The sequence below is a fragment of the Oreochromis niloticus genome, linkage group LG17 (assembly GCF_001858045.2).
Source record: "Oreochromis niloticus isolate F11D_XX linkage group LG17, O_niloticus_UMD_NMBU, whole genome shotgun sequence".
In the NCBI taxonomy this organism is placed as follows: domain Eukaryota; kingdom Metazoa; phylum Chordata; class Actinopteri; order Cichliformes; family Cichlidae; genus Oreochromis; species Oreochromis niloticus.
The window spans coordinates 26947654-26969689 of NC_031981.2; the positions used below are offsets into that span (position 1 = coordinate 26947654).

At 41.2% G+C, this 22036-nt stretch overlaps 2 protein-coding genes and 1 long non-coding RNA gene across 9 annotated transcripts in view; 1 reads left to right on the top strand and 2 right to left on the bottom strand.

The window, feature by feature from the left end:
* Positions 1 to 13419, top strand: part of phactr1 (phosphatase and actin regulator 1) — a 49172-nt gene extending 35753 nt beyond the window's left edge. For 2 of the 3 annotated variants that reach the window (XM_013265381.3, XM_005462039.4), the window contains exons 3-13: positions 192 to 272; positions 843 to 959; positions 1045 to 1242; positions 1322 to 1583; positions 5108 to 5304; positions 5535 to 5691; positions 7642 to 7697; positions 7799 to 7860; positions 10112 to 10252; positions 10329 to 10405; positions 12130 to 13419. In XM_013265381.3, the coding sequence (XP_013120835.1) occupies positions 192 to 272; positions 843 to 959; positions 1045 to 1242; positions 1322 to 1583; positions 5108 to 5304; positions 5535 to 5691; positions 7642 to 7697; positions 7799 to 7860; positions 10112 to 10252; positions 10329 to 10405; positions 12130 to 12145 (1364 nt within the window). In that variant the 3' untranslated portion in view covers positions 12146 to 13419. The remainder of the gene's footprint in view (positions 1 to 191; positions 273 to 842; positions 960 to 1044; positions 1243 to 1321; positions 1584 to 5107; positions 5305 to 5534; positions 5692 to 7641; positions 7698 to 7798; positions 7861 to 10111; positions 10253 to 10328; positions 10406 to 12129) is intronic. The other variant, XM_025899847.1, reaches the window with a different exon arrangement.
* LOC102076228 (uncharacterized) lies at positions 3029 to 5528 on the bottom strand. Its single transcript, XR_003214649.1, has 2 exons — positions 5348 to 5528; positions 3029 to 5196 (listed from the first exon to the last, which is right to left on the bottom strand). It is a non-coding gene; the product is annotated as an uncharacterized LOC102076228 (long non-coding RNA).
* Positions 13258 to 21579, bottom strand: tbc1d7 (TBC1 domain family, member 7). Of its 5 annotated transcripts, none has more exons than XM_025899849.1 (8): positions 21274 to 21578; positions 20949 to 21094; positions 19480 to 19560; positions 18883 to 19073; positions 17238 to 17375; positions 15670 to 15815; positions 14563 to 14692; positions 13331 to 13877 (listed from the first exon to the last, which is right to left on the bottom strand). In XM_025899849.1, exons 2-8 carry the CDS (start codon positions 21058 to 21060, stop codon positions 13791 to 13793), a joined length of 885 nt encoding a protein of 294 aa, XP_025755634.1. In that variant the 5' UTR covers positions 21061 to 21094; positions 21274 to 21578; the 3' UTR covers positions 13331 to 13790. The 5 variants fall into 5 exon arrangements, with proteins under 5 accessions (XP_025755636.1, XP_025755634.1, XP_003457338.1 ...); XM_003457290.5 differs by having other exon boundaries at positions 20949 to 21068; positions 21274 to 21577; XM_025899850.1 differs by lacking the exon at positions 21274 to 21578 and adding an exon at positions 20364 to 20585 and having other exon boundaries at positions 20949 to 21074.
* Between the last annotated feature and the right edge of the window lie 457 nt (positions 21580 to 22036).

Consider the following 22036-nt stretch of genomic DNA (forward strand, 5'->3'; position numbering starts at 1 on the left):
TGTTTGTGTGCACAGCTCAGAGGGTCAGTCACATGATATTTCCTTGGCACACAGCAGCAGTGATGGAAGCAGCAGCAAGTCCAAAGAAACAGCTGCTGCAGCTCGATCCTAATAACTCTGTTAGCATCCAGTACAGCAGCTTTCTTCCTGTTCTAGTCGTTTCTGACGTCTCCTCCTCTGTGCTCCCTCAGTGTTGGAGAGGAAGATGTCCACTCGCCAGAGCAGAGAGGAGCTCATCAAGAAGGGACTCCTGAAGGAGGTCTATGAGAAAGGTGAGGCTCCACACAGCGAAGGTGAGAAAGAAAGTGGCCAGTGTTGTAGTTTTATTATTCTCTTTGTTTGCGGAGAGATTTTGATTTTAGATTAAAATAAAAAATTTAAAGTAAGATCTTTCCAGTTGCAGCTTCTCAGTTGTGATTCATGCCTTTTCTCTTGCACTTTGATTGGTTTGAGTCTCTCACATTGTTCTGTTATCAGTGGTGTGGTGCTGTTCAAGTGCTACAGCGCACCAAAGACTCACACAAGCTTGTGCACAGTTGTAACTCATTTTCAAGTGTCAGTAAATCCAGTGGCAAGTTTACTTACAGCACACCAGTCAGCTTTATCATGACAAGACTGAGCTTAGGAATACGTGTGCCTGTCTGATCCTCACCATCATTCCCTCCCATCCAGCTGCTCTACCTGTGTATTCTCCCTATCTATCTTTGGAAACTACACTGTTACGTGATTCATATTTTCTCTAAGTAAAATTTTAAAAAATGCTACATAAGGAGATCCTTTGCTCTGTTTGTTCTTTTCTTTTTAACCTACTTTTGAACACCAATGTGCGTCTTTTTGTGCAGATGGCGCATCTCTGACCATCCGGGAGGAGGTGAAGATGGAGAATGGTCGTTCCTCGGTGCTCGGCTCCAGCCTGTCGGAGTCTGAAGGTAGTGAGCTGATGGAGGGAGCAGCTGTAGGTAGGCAGCACAGCCTCAGCACCACTGAAACATCTTTAGGTATTTGATTCACAGTGGTCTCTGACTGCTTTGTTGTTTTCCCCAGGCTCCCTGGAGTTTCAAATGCCTAGTGATGCTCAACAGGACCACACCCAGAAATCCAGTCAGGCTCCGCCCACAAAGAAGTCTATCATATATCCGGCTGATGGTGCTGAATCATCCCTCTGCAGACCTCCAACGCTACACAAACAACCTCCCGCTCTGCCACCCAAGCCTTTCAGCAGGCTACCCAATCACATTACAGGTGAGTGTGTCTCCATGCATGCAAACAACCGCATTAGTGCGCGTGTGCCTAATCCTCCCACGTCCTCCTCCTCGTGCAGATGGCGCCCCCGTGAAGTTGCCATGCATGTCGGGTAAGTTGTCTCCTCCTCTACCTCCGAAGAAGCTCATGATCTCCGTACCTGCAGGGAGCATGGAGCCCTCTTCTATCGCCTTCCAGAAGTGCCCCGCCCCTCCCAGCCATGCTCCAATGGGTGCACACTCACTGCAGTACGGGACCTGTCCTGTTCCTCTCCACCCGCCCAGCCGAATCATAGAGGAGCTGAACAAAACCCTGGCCCTCACCATGCAGAGGTTTGAGAGGTGAGGATCACACCACAGCCAGAAAGTCAAGAAAATATCAGAGAAAAGTCAAAAGGCTCGTTAAATTGATCGTTTAAAACTAGACTGTAACATAAAGAAGCTGACTAAACAAAAAACATTGTTTGATTATATAGTAGTTTTACAAAACAGAGAAAGGCCAACTGATTAATCAACCAGTCCCTCTGTACTAAATCCAGCCTTGGGTAACTTTGCGAAGCTCCAACCCCCGTGCCACAAAAAGTAGGCAACAGTGTTGGCTTGGTTGCTCCCTTATTCCCACAGCAGATGGCTCTGTATGTTGACTTGGCACCAAGTTGAAAGCTCGGATGATACTCTGTTCTGAACATGGACATGGACAGCTGTCATTCCTGTTATACTTCTTTAAAGTCCGCTGCCCATGCACACAGGTGGTGTGTTGTAATGTATAAACAGACAGGAAAGCTGATGTCCACACGGACCCTCGCTCACTGTCTGATGAGGACATTTATATCACAGGGATCCAAGCAGATCCAACTGACCCAGAAGCCAGATGACCTCCCATTTATCCAGGCTAAGGTTGGGATACTCTGAGACGTGTAAGGCAAATGTTTTAAGAGCTCATACGGTGACTATGATGATCTTTTGCTACAGAATCACGATCTCGAATCCTTCACACCAACTCACAAAAGTCATCCACGGACAACACAATGCCATTTTAAGATTCAAAAATGTTTATTTTATAGGGAAATATTCAAATCCAATGCTTGTGTGAATCTGTTTGGCTTTCAAAGCTCTTTCTGGATTTGGATGCAGTGTCTGACCCCAGAATAGCGTGTATGATCTGCTCCCACCTGGATGGACATTTTAAGGATTCACATTCAGAAAAGATTAGATTGAGTTCCTGTCTTTCCGTAGTTGTCACCCATGTGGCCTGTAGTCCACAGTGAAAAGTTATGTTTTTCTTCAAGGTAGGTGTAGCTCTTTACACCTACACATCCCTTTGTTGGTCTTATAACAACACAAAATAAGTGGAAAACTAATCTTTAAGATTTGCTAAGACTTTATTTAGATGCCATAATGCCTCCTGCAGGGAGGTCTTTGGTTTTTTTGTGTTGTTTTGTATTTTTATCACCTGAATATGAATTTGTATTACACCCCCCTTGATTCTTCAGTGGCACGTTATTTCCTCCTGTCACTTTTGTCCCTTCTCCCTACCTGAGTCCTAATCAGTCGCAGAAGATGTCGGCCCTTCACTGAGTCTGCTTCTGCCAGATGTTACTTCCTGTTACAAGGGAGTTTTTCCTTCCTACTGTCGCCAAGTCCTTGCTCGAAGTGGGTTGTATGATTGTTGGGTTTCTCTGTATTATTGGGTCTTCACCTTTCAGTATACAATGTAAAGCACCTTGAGGTGACAGTTGTTGTCATTTGGCGCTATATAGAATAGAATAGAATAGAATAGAATAGAATGGAATAGAATAGCCCTTTATTGTATTGTACATGTACAACGAAATTATGGATGCTGTATGCCAGCTGTGCAGGAGTGAAAAAAACATATGAATAGTAAAGACATCAGGAATAAATAGCAAACAGAAGAGATATACAGTCTAGAGGAATATATACAAAACAATAGAGAGGCACACATTGGAGAGCAAAGTGCTTGAAGGTAGTGCAAAGAAAAGACTTGTCTTTGCACCATCTGTTTAAATATCACCATTTAGTCTGTATATTCACAGTCTGAATTAGAGTCGGTGTGTGAGTGGACTGAGTGATGAGGGTTACTCAGACCATGGCTCAGATTGGTGAGGTGGGTGGGTGGGTGGGCGGGGGTGGGGTGTCGGGGGAGAAAGTTTTTTAACAGTCCGAATGGCCCAGGGGAAGAAGCTGTTTGTGAGTCTGGAGGTGTGGGACCTGATTGACCTGAGGCACTGACCAGAGGGCAACTGGTCAAACAGGTGATGAGCGGGGTCCAAGGGGTCAGCTGTGCTGGTTATCCCACCCCTAGAGACTATCACCCGATCTTCCAGGGGTGGGAGGGAAGGATTGGGCGATGGGGGACGGACAGGGCAGCCAATCATTTTTTGGGCAGTGTTAATTACCCTCTGCGCAGCCTTTCTGTTCTCAGTAGTGGCCCCTGCATTCCAAACATCCAGAGCACACTCTCCACTCAGGAGTGGAGGAAGACCAGCAGCAGCCTCTGGTCCAGGTTATTCTTTCTCAGATTCCACCCATTCTCCTTTTATAATAAGAGGGAGTGGACCTGTCTGTGCCTCCTGAAGTCCATTAGGAGTTCTTTTGTTTTAAGGATGTTCAGCTTCAGGTTATTTTCTGAGCACCAGTGGACAGGTTCTCGACCTCCACCCTGTACGCTGTTTCATCTATATCAGAGATGAGCCCAACCATCGTGCAGGTTCCAATAGGGGATCTGAAGGTGGTCCAGTTTGGGGATGCTGATGTCTGTCATTATGGTGTTGAATGCTGAGGTGTAGTGCATCCTTACGTAGCTCTTCCTTTTCTCCAGATGGCTCAGCGCTCTGTGAAGGGTGATGGTGATGGCATCCGATGTGGATTTGCTCTGTAAGCAAACTGGTGCAGGTCAAGGGAGGGGGGTAGCAGCCTCTGACGTGCTGAGACACTATCTGCTCGAAGCACTTCATGACTACAGAGGGCTATAGGTCTGTAGTCATTGAGGCTGTCTATACCATGATAGTGGAGGCCTTCAGACATAACCATAACCCTATATAAAGGCAACTGAACTGAATTGATAAGTCAGCCATACAGACAGGTTGATAACCAGGGAGGAAGGGAACAGAAGCAGGTCCTATACTAAAGAGTTCCAAACCCAAGAAAACCTCTAAGTGAATTTGTTCCAGTTTACTGGGCTTGTTGGTTTGTTTGCTAACTAATGTTGCTTAAGGCAACATTAGCTTCAGTATCACAGCTGAGATGTAAATGATTATTAAAAATCACGTGCTTGTCCAAAAAGGAGCAGAAATCTTTCTGAAAGGTGTGGTGTTTGTGACTTAAGTGCACGTTCACCTATCTTACCCTAACTCACCGTGCCATTGTATTCATCTCATTTGATTTCTAAACCCTCGCCTTGTTTCTCTGTACTTCTTCTGACTGTCTGCCTGCCTCTCTGTAGGAACCTCTCAGGTTTCTGCTCCCTCATAACGAGAACTGATTGACAAAATATCACACATGGAAAGCTGTGTTCTTTTGTTACCTCTGGCATCTCACGCATGCAAGCAAATGCAACATTTGTCCTTCACTACTTCACTTTCCATCACCGTGAGTGGTGGCCTGTCTCTTTTTTTTTAGCCAGCAGGCTTCCCCTTTAGGCGGCTGGTGTGTTTTGTGTAACCCTTTTGTTTTGGAATCACCTCTCTTCACTGATTGGCTGGCACTTTTTGTGTTGAAACTGAAAATTCAGAAACCTGAAAATGTGATGTGTGTATCTCCATCTTAAACTCACTTCACACAGCAGTGAACGTGTATGTGTGAACATGTTTATGTGACACATTTACCATTTCATTCTAAAACCGCAGCTCCATGATGCACGCCGTTCCCACGGTGATGATCGAGTGCGACGACGACAAAGAGAACCTCCCTAACGAGGCGGACTACGAGGACCTGCCTGGCATGTACAAGGATGAGGAAGAGGAGGAAGAGGAAGACGAGGAGGAAGATGAGGAGGAGGAGGAGGAAGACGAAGAAGAGGATGAGGATGATACACTGTTTACAAGTAAGCATTTTTTTGTCTTTATTAAAATTTGCCTTACACCCACCATGGTCTTCAAGGTCACATTGAAAACCTGAAAAACAGTAAGGAGGACAGACACGTGTACGCATAATGAGAATTACAAAAATATTTACAGCAGAAGATCTATACTGTGTGCCTCTTACTGGGAGGCTGCGACAGCCTCAATCTGCTTAACTTTGATACGATTTCCTCTGGCAATATGTTCAATAAAGGCACACTGGCCATGAAGGTCTTACGAAAAGACTCTCTGGCCATCAAGCTGAGCAACCGTCCATCCAAAAGAGAGCTGGAGGAGAAGAACATCCTGCCACTGCAGTCGGACCAGGAGCGGCTCGAATCCCGGCAACAGACGGCCACCAAACTGACGAGGTGAGCTTCCGACTTAAGAGCACACATGCTGATGTGGCACCGAGCCACTCGGAGGAGCGGTACACGCGCCCACATCGCTCATCACATGCACATCGAGTCACCTGCAAAGTGTTTCAACCCATGCGAGCTGTGATAGAGGCGACCTGGCTGCTGCAAGGAGCAGATGATGGAAGATGAGACATAGCGAAGGGATGACGCAGAGAGGGAAAGATTCAAGGTGAAGAGCAGGGGATGTAGAACAAAGTAAAAGGGAAAGAAGAGAATAGTGTCATGACTGTAAAGGTGATTGCAGGCTATAGTAGATGTGTACAGACACAAAATGTTGTCAAAATCATCACACAACATTTGAATCATTCTTACTGTACCAAGTGGCAACTTAAGCCAATGCAGAAATGCTAAAAGCTGCAGTTCCATGAATGGCCACTTGAGGTCACATACAGTCCTATTTTAAAGTGCCAAACTTTTAATGAGTTTTCTTTTTTTTTTTAATGAGGTTTCTTAATAAAATTGATCACTGCTCAAGACTTGTCCATTGTATCACATCACACGTGACACAACCACCGGTTTTGGGGAAATGCGTGTATTCTCGGAGTGGTTAGTGCTTCCTGTTTCTTCCGGTTGCAAAAACCTGTGAGAAAACCGAGTGATTACTTTGGTTGCTAGGAAATATCCAGGGTTGCCTGTAGTTCTTGTTTACCCTTTTCTGTCCAGTGAGCAGAATCAAGTTGTGCCAAACACTTTGCTTTGCCAAGAGGAGCCCTATAAATTTTTTATATCGCTTTAGCTTGTAGCTGAACACGTGCGCTGCTGCTGAATATACAAATAGTAAAATAATCCTATTTGGCCAGTTTTCATTTCGAATTTGTGTTTTCACAGCTTCACTACGGCTCAAAGAGCAGCTTGTCAGTCTTTATAGACAAGTCCGTCACTTCCATTCAAACTCTGACTGCAGCAATATGCCGGTGACCAAAGTGATCATTGCCAGCCAGTTGGGGACTACACGTTTTCCTCTAATGACAGGTGGTGGCCAGGGGCTCACTGATTGGTCTGTATGCCTGTGTTAGTGGCTCATTAGAAATCATTTTCTCAGTGACTGACATCAACCTCCACCAACCAGTTGGGAACAAGCATTTTTCCTTCACGACCAGAGGTTGCCTCGCTTGCAAAACTAACCATGTTTACAGCCTGTGTAGCTAATTTCAGTCGCAGAAACGAGTTCATCTTGGTTATATTTCTATCGCAATCCATGCTGTTGCAAAATTCTACTCTAATATTGTCTGATATCATAGTGGCAAATCCATATTTTATATACAGAAATGTACTGAAATATATCTAAAATCTAAAGCACACACACAGTACTTAGCTACATCATTACTGCAGTAAAAATATCCATCTTATATAACAGCTCGCTGTAATATATGGCCGGGGGTGTTACCCTACATATTCATTGTGGTCTTTGGTTCCACTTAATAGGTTTTTACAATATTAGGACAATTTGTTGTGTGCAACTGCTTGTATTACTTAATGAACTCCACATCTTAACATTAGTTGGTACTGGTTTGTTAGCCGGCTCTGGAGGAATCATCTTTATATTTATCCTCCTCTGGCTGATGTTTTGAGCCTCTCTGCACTGTCCACCTCTTGTTTTTTGTTTTTTTGGAGGGTTTTTGGCAACTTTTCTGCTTCTTATCCTCCTGTTCTCAGTCACTATCTGTCATCCTGCTATTCCAGTGCCTCTGAGTCAGTACCTACTCAGTAAATTCACAAAATACTGCTTCATAAGAAAAAAAAGACTTCCTGTGCACAGCCAGCTCTTCTGTCCACAAGAGTAAAATCTCTTTTTGCATATGTCGAGAGCAATAAGCATGATCTGAAAGCTTGCCCGAATAAACATTAAAATCATATAAAAATAGCTTTCCTAAAATAGATGCTTTCCTTCCCTTTATTCAGACGGTTGAGTCAAAGGCCGACAGCAGAGGAGCTAGAACAGAGGAACATTCTGAAACGTAAGTCACTTTGCATAACATGAAGGAAAAAGAGAAAAAAAAATTCCAGACAAAAATGATTTGTGTGTGAGTGTGTGTGCTTTCTGTGCCGTTTCCTGCAGCTCGAAATGATCTGGAGGAGCAGGAGGAGAAGAGGGAGATCAAGAGGCATCTGTCGAGAAAGGTAAAGGCAAAGAAGATGTGGACAGAGTGTCTTTGATCAATCAGTGCTGAGATGGTTCATAACCCCAACTAGAAATATGAACATGGTTGCCTTGGAGACTAACCTGCCGCTCTTCAGACTGCAACCCTTTGAGAAGTAGTTTTTGTGTGTGTCTAAGATCATCTCCATCGCAGTCACATCTCACGGCTCTGTTACTGAATATTAAAGAACACCTGACACAGTAATCGTGAAATTAGAGTATATCTGATGATCCACCTGAAGCAACAGTCATTCTGATTATCGAGCACATAAATCAGTTTTTGTTTTAGTGTGACCTCCATGGACTCAAGTTCTGGTCTGTTGGTGTGTGCTGATATGCTGTTTGCTTTTCTCCAAATATCTCCACTTACATTGTTCCACAAGTTCTTTTAAAGAGAGGAGAGGCTTTCTCCCAGCAACCTTTCCAAACAAGCCATACTTGTTCAGGCTTTTTCTAATTCTTCTGACATAAACTTTAAGATTATCATGCTAAGTGAGGCCTGTAGAGTCTGAGATGTAGCTCTTGGGTTTTTGACATTGTCTCTAAGTATTTCACAGTCTGGGCTGGGGGTGAATTTGAATTGTAGCATTGTGTTAATACAGATGTGGACAGAATTATTAGCTCCCCTATGAAAAGTTTCATTTTTCTAAATGTACTTTCCCAAGTGCTGTTAGGAATTTTTAACAGAGCTTTTCCAAACAGCCTGGTTTTGAATGCTTGCACTATTTTACTTTACACACAGAAACAAAAACAAAACGTACCACAGTCAAAGTTATTAGCCCCTCTGATGCTAACAGTCAGCTGTGTATCCTTTTAAAAACAGCCTACAGTCATTCACTCACTACGTGGTTATGCATGAATTAATCATTAGTTATTATTCTTCTCTGGCTCTCTTCCACAGCACGTCTTTGTCCTATCTTCCTCTCCTGACCACAACCTGCTGTGGCAGATGGCCGCCCCCTCCCTTAGCCTGGTTCTGCTGGAGGTTTCTTCCTCTTAAAAGGGAGTTTTTCCTTCCCACTGTAGCCAAGGCACTTGCTTAAAGGGGGCCACATGATTGTTGGGGTTTTCTGTTTTCTTTGTAGTATTGTAGGGTCTTTCCTCTACAATATAAAGCGCCTTGAAGCAACAGTTGTTGTGATTTGGTGAATATGAATAAAATTGAACTGAACTGTAGTTTTCAACAAGTCTCACACGTCTTCTGAGCAATCCCAGCTCATTCTTCTTTGGTGAATCTCTCAAGCTCCTCCAGATTTGTTGGTCTTCAGTTCACCACACAGATTCATGAGATTCATGTCAGGGCTTTGTACGGGCCAGTCAGTAACATTTATTTTAGTCTTCTGGAGGTGGATCTTCACAGGCGTGACATGTATTTGGGGTCGTTGTTGTGTTAGAAAACAAAGCACCGATGCAGATCCAGTTTTGCTGCTGTTTGAGGTTTTCATTGAAAATCTTCATACATCCTTTTTCCTCATGATTCCTTGACTTGACTCCCAGTTCCAGACGCACTGAAGCATCAACAGTTCCTCACTTGGCTAAGTCGGTCACTTGTTGGCAGTTGTTCTGAGGTCTTCAGGCACTCTCACTCTCTCTCTCTCTCACTAGTTTTCTTTTCAGAGTCTTTAAAGTCGTTCACTTCCTACCTCTGCCAGGGTTGTTCTGTGCTGTGCAGCTATCTTTGAATTTCATTACATTTCTCACTCCAGTTCTTGACACTGTGATAACTTTGTATGTCTGTGTGCTCCTTAGTAAGCATAAACATTTTTTTTCTCAGGTCTAAACTGATTTCTTTTGATGCTTTCCCAAGTTACAGCTCAAACTCTGGCTGAAGTTTTTATACTGTGTGTAAACTGGACAGCAACCCGCAGTTTTAATGATTTTATATGTTTTAAGAATTATAAAGTTAAAGGACATCAAAAACTTTAAATCTATTATTTGGGGCTAATCTTTTTGTCCTTGTCTGTACACACCTGAAAGTCCAGACCAGCAAATTACGAAAACTTCTGCTTTTGTAGACATCCTTACACTTACTGACAATTAATTAATCAGGTGCATCTGATTACCAGCACCCGGCTGTCACTTAACCTCCTGGTTCGTAAGGATGTAAGGTCTGGTATTAAAAAAAGAGAATTTTTTTTATAAAGTTGTACAAAAGACAAAGTAAACTGTACTGAGGAGCACGAGTTACTTAATGCTGATTGGACACCACCCATCTGTTCATCCACCTTTCAGCTCAGCCAGAGACCCACAGTCGAGGAGCTGAGAGAGGCGAAGATCCTCATCCGCTTCAGTGACTACGTGGAGGTCGCCGAGGCTCAGGACTACGACAGGAGAGCAGACAAGCCGTGGACTCGGCTAACAGCTGCGGATAAGGTTCATTTCTCACAAAGACTGGATTTAAGTAATCTGTACTAGTGTGCTGTATCTAAGTGTGTGTTTCTTTGTTCAGGCTGCCATTAGAAAGGAACTGAATGAGTTTAAAAGCACAGAGATGGAGGTGCATGAGTCGAGCCGTCATTTGACCAGGTATGGAAAAGTTACACAGAACAGCTAATGAGCTGCCTTACAAGACTGCAAAGCACTTTTTGGGGTTTTTTGTTAAATGACGTTTGTGTTGGGGAATGTGCCAAAGTAAAGGTCATGGTGGAGTTCTGCTATGGACAGCAGTAGTTTTAAGAAGTCTGATTACACTTTTATAGCTGCCTCAGCCTTTATCAGCTAAAGCCTCACGTTGTCAGCTGTAGCTGTACCATGCTGCGCTGCCTCCAGATTGTTAAGCCCATAATTATGAGCAGCCAAGTGTGAAATCTTCAAATTACTCTCCTAGTTGTTGTTTTGAGGCAACTGCAATATCTCCCGCTTTGCAAGGAAACCAGCAGAGGTGTTAACATACTGGTAGAATCATGCTGAAGTCACAGGTGCTAAAATCTGGTGTTACCATTAAAAATATAGGCTGAGTGGAAGTGAAGTTTTTCCTTTCGGGTTATCCTGTCAAAAATTTGCTCAGTGAAAAATTCTAATTCATCTTTTGGGTTTGTTGGCTTCTTCGGAAAATTAAAAGATGACTTATTTATTTCAACCTGCTCCATCTCTCCCAAGTGCAGCTTTAGTGGTTTAGGTCCAGCAACTTTTGTCTCTCCTCCTCTCAGTGATTTGGAGATGGTGGCGCTGATAAAAAAGACAGGAGGCTGAGCTGGAGGTGTCAGAGTTAAATATGTTGAGGTTTTCTTTGGGAGTGGCCAAACTGGACAGGATTAGAAGCAAGCATATCAGAGAGAAAGCTCAAGCTGAGTTGTTTTGGTTTTTTCGGAGACAAAATTAGAGGCAAGGCTTCAATATCTCCCCAACATGTTCCCATGGGGCCATGCTTGAAACAGCTGACAGGGGCCCTCACCATGTTGGCCTTTTTTGTTGCTGGTTTGGCCTGGAGTCTTGCCAAGATGCTAGCTTTTTTCGAATTTGAAGCATAACTCCCTAGAACAGGGGACGCTTGGAAACGCTTGGTTTTGGAGTAAAAAGCATCTCATACACCGACCATTCCACACATCTCACAGGTAGCCATTCCAGCCTTTCCATCAGGGTAGGTGTAGACTTGTCCATCGTTCTTGATGGGCGGACTGGCAGGGATGGAGGCTGCCACCTCATCTTCACTGTCATCTGAGCTAGCGCTGCTGGTTGACTCCTCGCTGCAGCTGTCATAGCCATCAAACATCCTGAATGAGTCTCGTCGCTTACGATCTGAACCCAGAGTACGCTCAGCCAAATCCCTTGCATCTTCCTTCAGCCCTTCATATAAATGCTCTTCTAGTTACCTGCACCTAGGGTTTGGAACCTAGCTTTGAATTTTAGTCTACCTAGCAGGATATCAACAAATTGCTCTGCAGCCGAGATGGTTTTGACATTTTCATAGGAGGGATAGTGGATACGTTGGACAAAGGACGCTGAAGATTGAACTTCCAGGCACGTGGTTCATGAATGAAGTAACTTTAAATGGTTGGTGCCAGACAGGCTGCTCTGAGTAGTTTCAGGGATTTTCCTGCACAATCATCTCTGTAGTTTACACAGAATGGTCTGAGAAAGAGAAAATATCCAGTGAGCAGCAGTGCTCTGAAAGAAAAGACCTTGTTGATGCTGGAGGTCAGATGAGGATGTCCTGACTGCTTTGTCTCCTTTTAGATAATTTCATTGTGTCAGAATAAAGAACATTTCTTCAAACATGCTCATTTTTTCTTCCCGGTTTCTTCCTACAGGTTTCACAGGCCATAAGTCGGCTCAGAGACCTCAGCCATGTTTTTAAAATTCCTTAGAAGTCTCGAGTGTTCAGACTGCTACAGCTTTCCAACATCAACTTCGAACTGATAGGTTGGCTTCATCACACGAGCTTGAGCCATTACAGGAAACGGGAGAAAAACACTGAGATGGACGGATCTATGACTGTCTCCCCTCTGTGGAGACTTTGGTGACTTCTTGATATTCAAAAGCTTTTAATTGTCATTTTTTTATGATGAAGAGGTGGTGATATCTTTACTTTGCAGCACTTCTGTTTTTTAACAAGGCTACTGGAGGTCCAACACAGAATCTGTGCCAACTTTATAGGATGGGGACGGTAAAAGATGAAACAGGGTTTTTATTTCACTCTCACTGTTTTCATGCCTGTACCATATTCTCACCAGGCAGAATTTTTCTTTGGAGTATGCTTGTGTTAGCTTGATTTTACTCCACGTATGACATTTCGGTAATTATTTCTCTTTGCCAGAGGAATGAAAACATTCCACAAGTGTGTACTATTGCAGGCAGCTGAAGCTTAAGCCAAATTGCCCTAAAATCCTAATCAAAGTCGAAGAGTGCTCTCTACAACAAAAGGAAATTCCCGTCTCCAAACACTTTCACATCAATCCACTGAGCAATAATGTCAGATTCTCTCTTTTCCATCCATCTAGTTGTGGGCTGCGTTCGAGTGTTCAAACTTCAGATTCCCATTTTAAACCAAAGCAACTTGACCTGTTGTGGAAGCCGTGACCTTGAATGCAGAATTCTGGAGTGACGAGTATCGAGAGTTCAGTAACCCACTGTGTCGCTGTGCCTACAGGCGTGTTTACAGGGATTTCAAAGTTGCCAAATAACCTTGTTTATTTGATACAGAATATTATCTGTAGACACAGTAAAATGTTACTGAGCTCTCTGCTGAATTACAAGAAGGACTGTTTGCATTTCACCTTTTATTGTCTGACATGAGCCTTTTCGGTACGAAACGTGTCAATCCTGCCACCTTACAATTTGCTTTTTTTTCCTCCCTTTTTAATGGTTTACACTTAAGATTGGGTCCATGAATTGGAGGTTTTTACCATGTTATTGGTGAGAACGAGCTGCGTGGGTTATGATTGTGTGTCTGAGTGTGTGCGTATGCAAGAGTCAGTAATATTACTGTCGCTTGTACATGTTTAAAAAATGTTTTGAGAAAACTCTTCTCAGAATTCTAAGAGGATGTACATAAATTAAAAGGCTTTTCAAATGTTTTTTGTAAAGCAGAAAGACCTGCATGTGGGTATTAATTTATTGTGAGTCTTCTATGATGTATGCAGTTTCTTAAAGAAAGAAACTTATTAAAAAAAAATAAGTTACTGCCTTGTCTGTTTTGTTTTTTTTCCACCCACCACCAACTCAAGTCTCTTTCACCAGAATGGTTTGCCAGAGTCGCAGGGAAAACCTGGAAAATCGACGGTATGAAAAGGTCCCCTGGCTTATCAAAAGCAGCCATGATGAGTTTTCAGTTCAGTTCAGTTATGCAGAGACAAAGCCCCGTGGACGGCGAGTGCCGCAGTGTCTTAGTGAAGCATTGCGAGTCCAGGTGGATTCCAGGAAAGAAGATTACTTCTGGTTCCAGATATTTTCCTCGTCTGGCTCCGTGTTGCTATATAGCATGGATCAGGGTGCCAGAGTACTTATGCCACAAATCAATGGCTTTAGTGACAATGGCATCTGTGTTCTCCTGCGGTATCTGGAAGAGAGATTAAAGGGAAAGGTCATACAAAGCACATGCTAGGAGAGAAACTCTGTGTGTCTGGACTGAAAACAGATTTAATATAAAATGTGTTCACTCGCTCTGTACATTCTAAGTGTCATTCAGTCACAACCAGAACCTGCAACATCTCTGCTTGAATGGGTCGAATCGGAGCACCTGATTGGTAAGAGTCCGATCATCTCCATTGACTCCAGTGGACAGTTTGCTTTTTGTTTGTTTTGTTTTACAGAAATAATTGATCACAGAGCCGGAAGTTAGCAACACACACTAGAAAAACTGCATTTTTAGAAAGTAAGATATTAAAAAACCTAAACTGTATTAGTGCACATCAATCAAATTCACTGGTGTATTAAAACATGTTGGTTGATTATTCAAAAATGAATTAGCAGATTTTGGGCATGTTAACTGAGGCCAAATTAGGCTAGCACAATATTAACTAAGAACAACTAATAATCTGTACATTATTTTTATCTTAATGTTATTTCATCCAAAATTATGAAATCAGAAAAGCCTACAAATCCTGCCGACTAACTGTAATTGCTGTATCTGCATCTGATTTACTGTACTAACTCGAAAACCCGGGCTGGAGTGTTTATTGTTTTATCAGAATCCAGGTATTGTTGGACCCATACTGTGAGACACAGTTGTCTCTTATACTCACATTGCACAAGAATCTGACCACGCCCTCTGGACGGTTGATGCCCATCAACATAATTTTGTAACTCAGCAGGATCTCCAGGGCCACAAATACCAGGATCTTACAAGAGCCACTGATCACCTTGTCCCACACCCTAAAGACAAGGGAAGACCACAATCAGACCAGTAAAAGAGCCTGGATTTGAACTTGCATTGTTTTGTTTTTTTTGTTTTTTTTTGGGGGGGGGGGGGGGGGGGGGGGTAAAGTTTGATAAAAATAGAAACTTAATACAATTACTACAAATCTTTTTGTTTTTTAATGCATCACATGCTTTAAAAAGACTGGCTGACACTTCGCATTTAATAATTAAGGCTGTAGGATAGTGGAGATTATTCCCGAGGTGAGCCAAGAACTATGGAATAACACAGTGCATTCGATTTTTGGAAAATTTGGAACTTACTGCTACATTAAGGTGGACCTAATAAAAATACATAAATTACAACGTAACAAGTACTGATTTTGTTCGATGTGTTTCATTATTCTCTGGGTCTGTAAATAAATTATAAATAAATGAGAAAGTACCTCCAAAATCTGTGTAATCTGTCCTCAACACAAAATCCATTTCATGCTGGAAGTAAATTTTGGGCTACACTCCAAAAAACCCTTGAGAATACGGAAAGAATGAATTGGCTTTCAGGTGACCTCTATGACGCAGTAACTGCGCTATGACAAACAAGTTAAGACATACTGGACAAAGTGCAGCTTTCATGCACCTTTATGCTGATGACATTTGCTTATTCATTAACACTGAAATCGACAAAGTTGATGGACATTTGAGTAGAGTCAGCTGTTGCTACACTGCTTGTTGAGCCTTGCCATTCTTTGTAAATTGTGGCTTTGGTTGATGAAGAAAAGATGGCCGGCAGCCTTCTGAGTAAGACAAAATGTGGAAAACCCTATATAAATGTTTTCTGCCATGCTACCATGACTTCATGCTAAAAAAAAAAAAATTAAAAAAAAAAAAAAATGCAAGAACGCCCTTTAGCTTATGAGAATGCAGCTATCCTTGTTTTGTTGGATCAATCCAAAGATGGTGAAATGAGCAGCTTCTGGAGCAAACAGTAAACTGACCTTTGCAGGCTGGATTCAGGCAAGCAGCCAGCAAAGCAGCGTCTGAACCAGAGGTTGTAGGGCAGCTGATGCAGGGCTCCGCTGTTCTTCAGATGGTTTAGCAGTCGAGGTTCCTCCTGACTCAGATAATGCTCCAGGCTCTTTGGCTACACCAGGAGGAAAATAACCAACTCTTTATTTTAAGATCTGTGTGATCCAAATTGATGGATCATGAGAACTTTACCATTATGCATTATACAAACTGAAGTTTGTATAATGTGTATAATGCACTGAATGTCAGTGTCTCAGCATTCAAGTAAAAGAGCCTGGATCTGAACTTACATTGGTTTTTTGGGGTTTTCCCCCAATCATCTAGTCATCTAACAACATACTACCCAGCACGTCCTAGAGCACACTTAAATAAAGTTCAAGCTTGATAAAAATAGAAACTTAATACAATTACTACAATTTTTTTGTTTTTTAATGCATTACATGCCTTAAAAAGACTGGCGGTCACTTCGCATTTACTAATTAAGGCTGTAGGATAGTGGAGATTATTCAAGCTAAAGTCATACCAAGATACACTCTCACTCAGTGTCTCAGCGTTCTGTCAAAACTACATCAAAATATGTAGATTCACAAATTTATAAACATATAAGTACGGCTGTCACTGTTTTAAAATCCTCAACTACGTGAAACTGAGCACACGTGCATGGGCTCTACTTTTACAGTTCGCCGTAAATGGAAATTAAACAGCCTTTAAAAAACTCATTAGACTCAGCAGAACAGCTGTCTGTGTGCACACAGCTGCAAGGGTTATTTATAACAACATTATCAGTGCAGGATTATCTCTAACATTATTAAACTTCACAAAGATGAGCAGTCTTTTATTCACACTGCTCATTAAAAAATGACTTTACAGAAAAAAAAAATTACATAAACACACTTTCATCACCTAGTTCTCATCATTTGTCCTCCATTCTTACTGCAATTTATCCTTTCTGTGACCAAAACTATCCAGAAAATGATTTGGTTTAACTTAACAATCTTTTGAAATTTTTCTAACCATTGTTTTTTTTCTTTTTCTGATCAACATCTGAGGCCTGTACTATGAAGCAGATTTATTGTATCACCTGCATTGTGCATTAAAGCTCTTCATATTTTTCTAATTTAAACTATGTTTGTGAATGTGTGTGTGAATGGGTGGATGACTGGATGTGTAAAGCGCTTTGGGGTCCTTAGGGACTAGTAAAGTGCTATACAAATACAGGCCATTTTTATGTTTTGACAGCACACCTGGCCATCTTTGTGACATATATTGCCAAGACTGTCCCTTTACTTTGAAAGTGCTCACTTAGATTGCTAAAGTCTGAGTTACTTTATTTGACTACTGAACACTGAAAAGCTGCACTAACACCTATTTATTCCCGTTCCTTTAGCTAATCTATTAACAATGTCAAACAGTTTGACAGGCTTATAGTCTTTTTGCACCAAAAAGGTGATTCACAAAGAGCTAGTAGCTGGAAACTTGGCATATCTCGCCATGGTGTACAGTGTGTGAAATGATAAAAACTAAACATAACACTTACAAGGTGAGGTACTGAGTCTCCAAACTTTGTATGGTACTGATTGACAAAACACTTGACGAGCCAGTAGCAGTCAACAGGATCATCTACAATCTCTTCCATGGCTCGGCTGATGGAGAGGAAGTCTTCATTCTCTTCATCCTGGTGAAGAAGAAAAAGAGAAAAGAAAACACATCAACAATACAGACCCAGAGAAAAACACTTAAAATAAAATCTGTACTTTTTATGTGGTCATTGTTTCTTAGTGATCAAACAGCTATACACTAACACTTTTATTGAATAGAATAGAATCTTTATTGTCACTGTTACAGGAACAATGAAACACAGTTTGGCATCTCTCCGCTGGCAGCACGTAGATTTACGTTCAGTTTGTTTAAGGACAGGAGAAGAAGATAAAAATAGACATAGGTTTTAGGGTATCTACTCAGGGAATGTTTGTTACACACAATGTGTGTAATACACTTGTTGCAGCTTGTTGGGGATAATATATCAATCTTATCGGTTTTCATCTGCTGCAAATAGCAACTTATATCAGATTTTTTATTTTTCAATTTTGTGTTAAACTTGATTTTCCATAAATGAGCTACTTTTTTATGATTCAACAGCTTTCTGTGAACATCTCAGTTAATCACAATATCTTTGTAATAAGCATGGCATGAGCTGGATAGAAAGACCTCAAAAATCAACAAATACATCTGAGCAGCCACAAACACACACAAACGAAAAATAGATTTTCTTATTTTAGGAATGCAGTGTATTTCGTGCTCCTCTTATACAACCTGATTTTAAAAAGACCTTTTCCTAAGTAACTGCTTCATGTGCAGTTACATTGGTATTAAAAGTAAATCAAATTCAACATCATGAACATCTGGAACCATCCCCGGTTTAGCCATTTTTGCTCTGACACTTCAACTGGCATTTCTTTGATTCTCTCTGCAGCAGAAATTTTTGTTTTCATGTATAGTTGTCTTTTAAAGATACTACTACTTTTGATTTTTACCATTATATTTCACCTTTAAAACTATTTACCTTGCCTTGGTTGGTATCATTATTTTCAATCTCACATGTCTGAATTTACAGTTGTTTTTCATTGACATACTGTATTAACACAACTGATCTAAAATCACACACAAAAAACCTATAAAAACCTAGCAGGAAAAAGTTACTAGGGGGGATAAATTCAGTTTTAGTGAAAGGCACTGGATCAATTGCTGGTGTGGGTTCAGGTATCACAGATGGTTAAATAAACCATCTGTGATACCTGTGACTGTTCTTGGGCAGTCGTTTTAGTCACTATCCAGACTTTTGTTTCTGTAGTTTGAGGTCATCACATTTTTTTATTTTACAATTTTTAGATGTTATAAGCATGACATAATAATTTCAATTGTTTATTTTGTCTCGTGAATTCTTGCTTGATGTACTTTTTGTTGCTATGATCTTTTGTTTGATGTTGAACTCTGCTGCTCAACCCACAAATGCATTTTCTTTACAAATGTGGCACCATTTAAGGGGAAACAAACAGGCTTTCGAACAGTGTGAGATTTATTTCTTTTTAAGATCACTGTTACAAGAAAGAAAGAAATGAAAAAACACAACTTTCCTTACTTTTTGTGCTAAGCTTATTATCATCTGATATACTTTATCTTACCGGGGGTGAAGTCTCAGAGCATCGCGGGAGGGTCTGGCTCTCCAGTTGGAACATGCGCAAGTAAACGTGGGTGGAGGGTGTGGAGGAGTTGATGTATCTCATCACTTCCAGAGCTTCCAGGATATCCTGATACTGCTCTTTCCTGTAGCCCCCAACCAGAGCATGAGAGTCACTGTGTGGAGGTAGGATGCCTGCAGGCACAGATTAATTCTAGTTAAGAAATGTATACCCACACATTTAACAAAACTGAGTTAATTTTAAAAGAAGGAGTGCAGTGTTCAGTTTTAGTGGTCAGATTAACCTATTTATCATAAATACGTTCCAAACAAGAGAAATAGAAGTAAACTAAACATGAGTTTACATGCAGCTCTTAGCCTTGCATATTTTGTACTCCAAATGGCTGCATATGTCTATACTACGAATCACAATTACTGAAAATGAATATTTTAAATATAGTTTTACAAAATCTTTAAAAAGACTAGGACAGTACAATAGCCAAGTGATTCTCTCCAGTATTTTTTGTTTCTACCCATCTAGTCATATCTGCACAACTGAAGAGGGTGACAGGGTGAACGTCTGATCACATGTGATTCTTACCCAGCAGTACCTTCCACACATGAATCCTGTACATGGAAGGAAGGGGGAACCGCTGACTGAAGGTACTTAGCTTTTCTAAATCTGTAAGAGAGCAAAACTCTTCAGGTATGAAGTTTAAAAAAGGAAAATTGAAATAAATAAATAAATTTAAAAATACATTATTTTTTTTTTGTCTGTCTTTTTCCAGACAAAAAAACATGAAAAAAGCCAGCACAGCATCATAACATCAATAGATTAAGCTTTGGTCACTGAGAGAGTTATTTAAAAAACAACTAAAAAAAACAAAAAACATTTTCTGATTAAGAATTTACTAAAATAATAAATCAGCAAAAGTGCTGCCAAAAGACAGCTGCTTAGCAGTGGTCTCAGAGGACAAGTAGTACCTCACAAGAATTCAATTCTTAAAAGGTAAAAGAAATCCATATGTTTAGGATGATGTACTCCCTTTTACAGTGTATGACTCAGGAAAACAATCCTGTTCAGTTATTCATTCAAGTTTGAGATCTGTGGCAGTAAAAGAGTAAAATGTTAAGACTGAAATGTTTTTCCTCCTTGGAAACCTGCAACATGACCAAGAAGGTGCACTTCATTTAAACGATCCTCAGTTGTTAGTAAGGGACCCAAAGTGTGCGTAGAACATATCTCTCAAGCCATTACACACCACCAACACCACCAGCCTGAGCCACTGACACATGGCAAGATGCATACTTTCATGTTAATGTGCACCATATTTTAACCATCCATCCAGCCACCCATCTACCATTTGAATGCTGCAGCAGAAATCAAGACTTATCAGATCAGACAATGTTTTCTACTGTTCAATTCCAATCAGCCCATGAAGATTAGAGTCTCCGTTTTCTGTTATCAATTGACAGGAGTGGCACCTTCTGCTGCTGTAGCCAATCTGCTTCTACGTTTTACATGCCGTGCATTCATATTGGCACTTCTGCATAACTAGTTGCAATGGGTGGTTCTTTAAGGTACTGTCGCCTCCCTATCAGCTCAAGCAGCCTGGCAATCCTCCTCTGACTTCTGCCATCAACAAGGCATTTTCACCAAGAGAACTGCTGCACAGTGCATATTTTCTCTGCAAACCCCAGAGTGGCCTGTGTGGGAAAAATCAAATCAGATCATGTAAACAACCATGCCACATTCAAAAATCACTTAAACCACCTTTCTTCCTTTTGCAAGACTCAGTTTAAACTTCGGCAGGACATCTTGATTATGTTTACATGCCTAAATGCATTCAGTTGCTACCACGTGATTGCCTGATGAGATATTTGCGGTAATGAGTAGCTGAACAGGGGTGTTTAATAAAGTGCTCGTAAAATTACGTTATACCACAGCATTGGCTTACAGGTATATTGTTATTGTCATGGTAGTGCGGAAGCTTAGCTGGCAAGAGACTTTACACTGATGCTACCTATGCTAGCACAAACGATAATTTTCCGTAGTTGGCTATTACCCACCCAGAGGATTGTCTTTGAGTAGTATCTCCAGGGACTTTTTCTCCTCCACTCCTCTGAAACCCACTTTCTCGTAATATGCAGAGCGAAAATTTCTCTGAGGGTCGTCAGCCATGGTGCCACCTGGACAGTTAAACGTGCATTTCAAACTAAAGAAAAGCAAACTTTAAGTATTAGCCCGTTTTAGCCTGCATGGACATAAGACACAGTTTCTCGTCAAGACGTGCAGCTTGAGGGAGAACAGAAAAATGTTGGCGGACTAAAAAAGTTAATTACGACGCCCTGCAGTTCGCTGGAACACAAACACAGTGAACACAAAGACTCCTACCTTGACGTTTCAAAGCGTTTCGGGCTCCCGCGACCCTGAGCCACACAAATTTAGACGGCTGTGACAGGCTGTTTCACACACGTACAGCTATTTGCTACATAACGTCAGCAAACAAGCTAATGTTAGCTTAGGAACAGATAACCAGCTCAAAGCATAACTACTCTAAAGTAAAAATTATCCGAGAGACCACTAAATAGTATTAAAGCGGCCGTCACAACCAGTGATAAGAACAATTTAAACAGATAAAAATTCTACAGATAAATTGACAACCTACTCCGGATGCCATACAATGTTATTAAGAAAACCCTTCCGGGTGATACTGTCAAAATAAAATCCGTATCAACGTTCCAAGTATGAAAACTAATTTTATTTTGAAAATATAGATTCCCACGCCACTGTCACGCGTCATTTATGATTGCACTTTCAACTCTGCTTGCCTTGCATTTCTTGATCTTTACCTTGCAGGTTATTTATACTATAAACAAATAACTAATAAAGAAAAAATCAACAAGCTTCTTTCTTTAAGGGAAAGGTGTGTCACAGCTTTCTTAACCCACTTTGAATTCTATTTAGATTTAGATTGCTACTTTTTAGACTTCCTATATTTCTTTTATTTAATTGAAATTTTCTGAGACATTTTTACCTTTTCGAGCTATTTTGTTTTGTCAGATTCTATCATACTATTCTGCTTTATGCATCTGCCATGTTATTGGCTGTGTTAACTGTTTTGACTGCCCTAACACCAGTTGCTCAGCTTTTTTTT

Excerpts from the sequence above, each read along its gene's own strand:
- tbc1d7 (XM_025899849.1), bottom strand. The coding sequence starts at position 21,060 with ATGGCTGACGACCCTCAGAGAAATTTTCGCTCTGCATATTACGAGAAA. Across the intron at positions 15,816-17,237 it reads GAGACTCAGTACCTCACCTT|CCAAAGAGCCTGGAGCATTA; the intron begins GTAAGTGTTATG and ends CTCCTGGTGTAG. Across the intron at positions 13,878-14,562 it reads TGGTCAGATTCTTGTGCAAT|ATACCGCAGGAGAACACAGA; the intron begins GTGAGTATAAGA and ends TCTCTCTTCCAG.